This window comes from Vicugna pacos, chromosome 1, assembly GCF_048564905.1.
Source record: "Vicugna pacos chromosome 1, VicPac4, whole genome shotgun sequence".
Classification (NCBI taxonomy): Eukaryota; Metazoa; Chordata; class Mammalia; order Artiodactyla; family Camelidae; genus Vicugna; species Vicugna pacos.
The window spans coordinates 16,814,791-16,823,549 of record NC_132987.1 but is presented as its reverse complement, the minus strand read 5'-3'; the positions used below and the strand labels follow the sequence as shown (position 1 = coordinate 16,823,549).

Here is an 8,759-nt window from a genome sequence, read left to right as displayed (position 1 = left end):
TGTCCCACCACCACCAATACCATATACATCACCAGAACCTGGGCTTTTCGCCTTTAGGCAACATGTTTAGAACCTCACCTCAGACCCAGGCTTAACAGTTCTTCAACCTTAGGCTTGTCTTTACCAAGCCCAAATCAACTTTTCTTTCAGAGTTTAAAATTTTGTTAGAAAAGGAAGGAAAGAAGGAAGGAAGGAGATAGGGAGGGAGGGAGGATGGAAAGGAGGAAAGAAAGTGAAGAAAGGAGGAGGGTGGAAGGAGACAAATCCTTTGATCTGACAAAGAGATTATCTCATAAAAAAACTGAGCTGCTTACAGTTACACATATGTACATTTCAGCATCCACTTGCTGCCATCTGCTAAATTAAAACTCTTTATTTAAAATACAATCATTCTTCCACCCCATTGGCCTTCTGTAACCTAGGGACCCAGCACGTACCCCCTCCACAGTAGGAGAGTTTGTCCTTTTGCTTTGGGAGCTTCTTGTAGGTACCTGAAAAGGCTCATCAATTTTTCCTCCAAGGCCCTTAATGGGGTTTTACATCCTCTCCTGGGCTGGCAGCCGCTCCCCAAAGGAGACAGAAAGGACTGTCTTCCCTTCAAGAGCCTCCTGCTCCCATCTGCGTGTGCGCCCACCTCTGGCGAGGATGGCTTTTCTGGGCTTTTTCGTTAGGTCCTTGAGGACTTCGGGGTTCCTGGAGCCAGCAAGAGAAAACTGTAATTTGGGGTCAGCTCTTGTGTGCCTGTTCCAAATGTCACAGACCAGATGCCAAAATGGTTTAATATGACTCTCCCCGCATGAGAACATCCCCCAGAAAGCCAGTCAAACCCAGGGACAGGCTAGAAATAGGACACACAGTTGGGGCGGGAGGAACCTCTTTTTCTTAAGAGGTAGGAAAGGGCAGCAGAGAGGAAAGACCGGCAGACAGGGCGTGAGGCCGAGGCCCCGGGTCCAGCAGGGGGGGAGAGTCACGTGGGCACAAAGTGGCGCCTCTAATGTGCTGCGGACAGAGCACGAGTGAGGAGATGGTGGCTGCCGCACTCTAAAGCCACTGATGACGGTGGAGGCTGGCTAGGGATCAAGCCCGGGGAAGTTTTGCCATTGTGTTCTCATTCTAGGCAACTTGTCTTGAGTTTTCCTTTTCTCCAGCAGGGAAACCCAGAGGGCGTAGCGGCGAGTGGGAACAAAAGAAGGAAGTTCCAGCACTCAACACAAGGTGGCGCCAGACACCCGTGGACGTAATGAGGTCCCCGCTCCAGGTGGGCTCTAGGAGCTGCCGGAACTTCCACGAAGGAATGAGTCAGGCCAGGTTCCAAGGCAACTTGAGGACTTTGCGCGCACAGGAAGATAGCCAAAAGATAAAATAGGACACACAGAAAAATAAGAAAAAGTATCTAAGAGATAGGGAGGGTAGCACAGAGGCTAGACAAAGTCTACCAGTCTATGGAAGGAACTTAAGAGAACTTCTCTGCGGAATCCCTGGCAGGACCCGAGATAGGCAGGCGCAGAAAGGCTGGAAGAGGAGGCCGTTGCAGGCGCTCAGGTGGGTGAGGGTCATGGCTGAGCCAGGGAATGGTGGTGGTGGAGAAAAATGCCTTCTCACTGATGTATCTACAGTTACTGATTTATATTCACTATCGGTCTTTGATACAGTGAGTCCAATAAACCCAACAGGAGTCAATAACAAGAATCATTAGCAATACATTCTCTTCATCTTCTTTGAGAATTCCTTGTATTAGCATTTGCTCTTTTTGAGTACAGTTACGGACTCATGACTTTTCAAACTTATCATGTCAGTTGCTGTCAGCCAGTATTCTCCTTTTGATGCTCACATTGTCCCAACTTTGGCTGGGGGTGTCCCTTTAGGACTGACTCTTACATTCTTTTGGATGAGCCAATTATTTAAAGCTTTGCTTCTGGACCAACAGGGTGTAGATGTCCTGGGGTTGCCTTGCACCCTTCCACCCCAGACCACGCATGGAATTAGACATTGCTCCGAGAAACCCTGGCTCCTTTTGAGAGAAAAATAGCGTTAGAAACCAAAAGCTGGGGTACATTGCTACTGGGCCATTTCAGTAGGGGAAAAAAAAAAGCAAAAAAGGAAATATATACTTTAATTTAATGTTTTATAAAGGCATGACTTCATATTGATAGATTCAATTCAGTTCCAAAAGTACACGGCTCCTGCTTCAAATGTTTTGTTTTGGGTCTACAATTGGACTTTCCTCTCACTAAGCCTGAAATCTAGGTTCCTATCAAAATAAACATAAATACTTACTTGCTCTATGTGAAAACTTAAGAGAAGAGCTCAAAAAAAAAAAAACAAAACACTGTCAATACAAACAAGTTCAAATACTGAATAAAGTTTTTGTTTTGGCTGCACACTCCTAAGGAATCGTTGCCAAATCACTTTGTTCTAGAATCACGCTTGATCTCCCGCACTGTGTAAGGACTTATCTGATAGACAGTTTCCATTCATTTCCATTCAGAGGAGGTTGCAGCCTGCCCTCACCCGTTCCCTGTTTTCTGCTTTACTTTGTCGTTTTCCCACAGGACTTACAAACCCAATATAATTCACTTAATAATAATAATTACTCTTATTATTTTTATTTCTCCATTCCCCCATCCGAAGGTAAGCCTCATGGAGCAGGAGTCTTGTTCATTGGACTCTGGCAGCATCTGAAGGCAGGTCTGAGAAAGCTGGGTTGACACTGGGGTCCGGGGGAGTCCACTCCGTCGAGCAACAGCAAGGAGGGATGGTAGTCTTCCTGCCATCCTGTTGGAGTTGTTAATCACAGCCCTTTTTACTCATTAAAGTGCCCCAGTTAGAGGGCTGGGTGACAAGGGTAAATCGATTTGAGGGGAGAAGAGAAAGCCTAGGGGGTCTGAATGTAAGTTCTCCAGGACAGAGGGAATGACCAGCCAAGGGGAAGGCAGCCCCTGCACCATCGGGAACTAGCTCGAGGTCCGGTGCATGGCTGGGCTTCACTAAACGACGTTGCGGACGTGGGCAGACAACAGAATAATTGAGAGAAATTCCTGTATACCTAGATATGAGGGTAAGATGGGTGTGCAGGGGGACTAATTGTGAGAGGGGCTCAAGCAGAAGGAAGTCAGGGGCATCTTTGGGTTCTGGGCTTGGACAGGTGACAGGGGGACACTCGCCCCAGGGTGCAGGGGCAGGGAAGAGAGGAAGGGGTGATGACCGGTGTGGTAGTAGAGTCTTTATTTCTGCAAACAAAACATACATGTCCAGTTTAGGCCAAATGTGAAACTAACACACACTCTTCGTAAAAGAGTCGGACAATGCAAAGCACACAAAATGGTACAAAGGAGAAGACCTTCGGCAAACTATCTAGAGAGAGCCCCTCCCCTGGCTCCTTGAACCCCCACCAGGTGGAGAGAGGGCGGTGGGCCTCCAGCTTGTAGGGGAAACACCTGGCTGAAGCAGTTAGGCTGCCCCACGTCTGGACTGGCTGGAAGGGGCCCAGGAAGTGGGGGTGGAGACAAACCGGCTCAGAGGCTGCAGAGCTGGGAGGGGCGGGGTCTGAGAAGGGAGGCGCAGGTTTGCTGGCCAATCGCTTCAGCCTTCAAGAAACTGCCCCTCCTCCTTTCCTTCTGTGACTTTGATTCTTCCTCAGGAGGTCGAGGAGAGGGTCAGGAAGAGGCTGGGCCCTGGATCAACGAGCTGGAATTGCTAAGGATATCCTGAGAAGGCTGCCTTAGGGAAAAGAGGTTCTCAAGGGGTTTCTTGTAGAGTGAGGCCTCCAGGAAGCCCCAGGAGGATCCTGGCCAGGTGAGGCTTTGGCCGGCTGTCTCCGTCAGGGTCCCCACGCAGCCAGACGCTGCCCACCTCTTCCCCTGCCCCGTCCCCTACCTGGGGTTAAACCTCCTGACCAAAAGCGACCTTCAGGTGGTCTGGACTCAAGGTTGATGATGTAACTGGAACACTAAGGACCACTTTTTTGGAAGAAACCCAAATGACGACCCAAGGCAACCCCTTTTTATTTTTCATTCTGCCCTTTAGCAACTCTACAGGAAAAAGGAACACGGCAAACATCACACTTATTGACATCCTGCAGGCGCATCTCCTCAAGCGCATGCATTTTAGCGCTGTCCTCAGGGTGTACGCTGTTTACCCCGGACAGCGTTTCACGTGTCTGAGTGTCCGCAAACATCCATTTTCAGTGGGGCTGTGGCCTCCTTCCAGGTCATGAACTGTAGAGCTGGCTGAGCCATTCAGTCACCTCTCTGCAGGCATTTGGCTTGAAGTGAAGTCCACCCCGTTGTACCCATCCTTCCTTTCCTCTTCAAGGTTCTGCTAGAAAAGTGGGCTCTCCAAGCCAGCAGGTGTATAGAGCCTTGGATCATTCTCGTTACACATCTATAGACAGCTCTTCAGAAAAGCTGAACTGTCACAATGTACAGTGTTGTCAATTTCCAGACAGCTCTGCTAGTGGCGGGGAGACAATGTGGCTATATATACATAGGGTTTAATTGTTGTGTAGTCAATCCCCTCCCATTTTATAGATGAGAAAACTGAGGAGTAGAGAGACAGTCACTATCCCCAGGGTCATTCCACCAGTACATGACAGATAGATCCAGTGCCAGAGGTCACATCTCCTGACCTGCACTCAGCGCTCCAGCTGCCACAATACCCTGCCTCAGACATTTGCTTCTGGGACATGAGCACAGCAGGCTCTTCTCTTGTCCTTTGCTCATGGAGGAAAACAGCAACAAGGACTTTCCCCTCGAGGCTCCTGTGTCATGCAGACCACAATTTCCAGCTTCAGCTGGGCCCCATCCCCAGCCTGCTAGATGAAGACCCCGAGGAGCTCCTTGGAAGACAGCCCGGCCATTGCACAGACTTCTACCTCCTCCCTTCTGCAGCTGATTAACTTCTGGGGTGAACTGGTTATTTTCTGAAAAATAATTTTCATTCATATTCATTAGATGGATAGTCAGAGTAATAGTAGTTGTAGATATCCCAAAATAGTTGGACTATTTGATTCATTGACTTTCAAGCAGCAAAAAGAGCCCAAAGACAATTCCCACGCCTCCATCAGGGGCTTCCAGCATTTACTGAGATCAGATCTCTTGGGGCCCTGCTTCCTAGGTGCTCCTCTCTCTGGGATCCTGCCCCCCAAGAGCCCAGAATGTAATTCTGGTCCAAAAAAATCTAACCTTCTCCCACCAGAGAGCTCTGAGAATAGTGACCTGGCCTGAGGTGCTCCCTATGCAGCATTGAAGGGTGCCCAGTCCAGGGATGGTTCTCTGTACACACAAACATCTCATTGCTATTTGTGAAATAATGTTCTGCCGTCCTCTCCCAGAGACCCCAGCACATCATCATCACTGGTTGTAAAAACGCATGTATCAACCTTTCAGGGTGGCTCTCCCCAGTGTCGCTAGCCTATTGGCCTCCACCAAACTCACGGGGGTCTTTCTTTCACAGCTTCTCCCACAGCCCCTCCCGTCATCACTCTGAAGAGGGGCACTGGGCACAGATAAGTGGGCACAATGGCTTCCTCCACCCTAGTCCCCACCTCCTGCTTCATCGAATCAGTTGCAGACTTGATCTTGTTTGTAAAGAGGCGGCTGCAGGCTCCTGCCTAGTGTCCATGGGCGAATCACAGTAAGGGACAATGTACAAGCAGGGCTCACTAATGAAGCCTGCCACCAAGTCACTGCTACCAGGCCCCGTCAGATTCTCAGGACACTGGCTGCCTAAATCTGCAGTACTTAAACTCGATTGCTCTTTAAACTCTAGAGCAGCGCTGTCCAGTGGAAGTATAATGTGAGATACACAGGCAATAAAAAATTCTCCAGTAGCACATTTTAGCAAGTAAAAAGAAACAGGTGACATTGATTTCAAGAGCATATTTTGCTTTAAAAATAAATATTATGTCAACATGTAATCAATATAAAAATATTAATAAAATATTTCACACTTTTCTTGTTCTGTCTTCAAAATGTATCACGTATTTTATAGTTACAGCACATCTTGATGTAGCCTCGTCATATTTCAAGAATTTAATAGCCACACGTGGCTAGCAGCTACCGTCCTGGACGGCGTAGTTCTAGAACATTAAAGTGAAACAGCACCATCTGAGAATTTCAGGAGGTACAAAACTGTTGTCCCACAGGTTAGAACAAACTTTCAAGCGAGGTTCAGCTGATGTCTATTTTTTTTTTCGTTTGAATTAGTTCTTAAAATTTAAAATTCAGATGTATTCGAAAAATCTGGATTTCTAGTTTCTCATTTCTAGTTTTCTCATTTCAAACTTGGAGATCAGGTAGCTCTGGCTCCCATGCTCTCCTGGCAGTAAACTGCTTGAACCTGAGAAGCAGCTGCTTTTTCAGCTGGGACACTTTTGCCACAGTCCCCACATCTCTCCCTATTACATCACATTTATTGCACCATACACCCCCCCTTTTTTTTTTGCACTTGTCTGGGTCCCAGAAGCATCTGAGCTCACAAACCCCACTTTCTGTGAAGCACACAAAGTCAGAATTGGGATGGTTCATCAAAGAATGACTAACGTGAGGCCATCCTTCTGCTTGCTGCCCATAGTCCAGTGGAATCTGACAGCAAGAGGAGAAAGAATAAAGTGAGTCAGAGAAAGGAAAGGAAGACCCTCTAGCTCCAGAGCTTCCACCCCCATGAAGCAATTATGGATGAAAGACAGGGAAAAGACAATATCTTTTAAAATAGGGAATACACACTGAGTGGTCCTAATGTCGTTTTCCTTGCATGTACATTTTTGCTTTAGAATTCTCCTTGGTGATACCAACTTGAATGGAAAGGCATTTTTAATGGTATACTTCAGAGGGCAACCATCACCAACCATAAAGTTATAGATGTGGACATGAAATGTTGAATCCAAACAGACCAACACTTGCAAAACCCATCAGACTTTTCGAAGCCTTGTCAAGGATTTCCACTTGGTAATTTTCCATGGTTTAATTGGAAAGATGTGTGGATTGTGCCAGGTTGGCTGGAAGCTGCTTTTTAATAGTTGAGAGGATTGCCTATAACGAATGCAAATGTTGAAGTGTAGCGAGGCTCTACTAAAGTCAAGGGCTGAGGGGGAGCAGATGGCGGTGGTGATGCGTGGCTCCCGGACCTATCTGGGGTCTGAGGGGCACTAGTGATCTGTTTCTCACACAGCACTGTGGGAAAGGCATATATGCAGAGACACTGTCCACTTTAAAATCTGGGGAGAAACAGAATAAAAATTAAAAGCTTTCTGGAACAGACATTGGGACAACGTTGGAAGGATGGTAAGAAGAACAGAGACGCAAAAGGTGGCCAAGAGGCGTGGCATCTGTCTCCCCAGACGAAAGTGGTCATTCTCTCATAGAATCTCCTTGTCTCTTGGTCTCATCTTAGCTGCTTGGTTTCCTCCAAAAGCTATTTTTAAGGTGTGGCTCATAATGCATTAGGATTCCTAGGAGCTCTTGCCATTTGAGGGCTTTTCTTGTGCACCTGAAATTCTATAACGGACCCTTTATATGGTTCTTCTCTGGCCCTTTACTCTGTGGCTTCCTAACAACGTACTGAGTCTTGGGCGGATCCGAGTGCCCCCTGACCCTCATGTCAGGAGGAAACTCCGCTGGGTCACTGAATGTAGGACCAGAAGAGAGAAAACAAGGGAAGGTGTTAAGAATGGAATAGCCCAAGAGCATGGGCAACAGAGTTGAGAGGAAAGCCAAAAAGGGTGACTACCAGATGCAGTCCAGCCAAGGAGGCTGAGCTCTTCACCATGTACAGGGAAAAGAGCTTGAAACCTGCTGAGCCAGGAATGCCCCTCCCATCATCACTGTCATCATCACCGTTCTGGGTTCGTTCAGGGATTCTTCTTTTATTACCCAGCTCTGCTTCCACTCACGACAGAGGAGCAATCATCAGACCAGATCAATTTTAAAACCTGATCAAGATACAAAGCCAACTTTTTTAAGTCACTGGAAAGCAACCCAAAGTTGACACTTGGAAGAAGGGAATGTCTCTGGGTGAGTTTCCCACATTTTTTTTTTTTTACAGTTCTGGGTCTGCAGGCAGGTTTCTCTTGGTGCCATGAACAGTGACAGTCCTGCTGGCTTGAAGAAGCAGAAAACAGATATGGGTGCAAACACAGAAGTTAGAAAGTGAGAGGACCAGAGGTAAGCGTTAATGGACTAGACGTTCCAATTAAGTGGCAGAGGTTGTTGGAATGGCTTTATTTAAAAGAAAAAAATCTCTATGCTGCTTCAAGAGACTTCAAGAGAGATTTTAAATCTGAGGACACAGGTAAGTTTAAGGTAAAAATATGGAAGAAGACACCCCATACAAATAGTAAACAAAAAAAGGGCTACGTTGATAGCAGGAGAAGGAATACTGCCAGAGATAAAGAGGGACATTTCATGCTGATAAAAAGACTCAGTGACTCAGGAAGACCTATCAATCAGAAATATGTATGCACCTAAGTACATGAAGGAAAAGTTGACATAAAAGGAGAATCAGACACACTCACACTCAGGGTTAGAGACTTTTGGTGTCTCTCAATAACCAATAGAACTACATCAAAAAAAATCAGTAAGGACAAAGACGATCTGAATGGCGTCATCAAACATTTTGGCCCAATTTATACCTATCAAACATCACCCCAACAACTGCAAAATACACATCCTTTCATGCTGCAAGGAGCCCTGAGCCCCTCATGTTCTGGCTGAAGGGAACGCAACACCCCCCACCCCCCACCATCCCCCGTGTCCGATACA

General features: G+C 47.0%; 1 protein-coding gene across 2 annotated transcripts in view; it reads right to left on the bottom strand.

Moving 5' to 3' along the window:
* Window positions 1-3,210: 3,210 nt before the first annotated feature.
* Window positions 3,211-8,759, bottom strand: part of IL20RB (interleukin 20 receptor subunit beta) — a 29,289-nt gene continuing 23,740 nt past the window's right edge. For both annotated transcript variants that reach the window (XM_006216070.4, XM_031678073.2), the window contains one exon: window positions 3,211-4,921. In XM_006216070.4, the coding sequence (XP_006216132.1) occupies window positions 4,814-4,921 (108 nt within the window). In that variant the 3' untranslated portion in view covers window positions 3,211-4,813. The remainder of the gene's footprint in view (window positions 4,922-8,759) is intronic.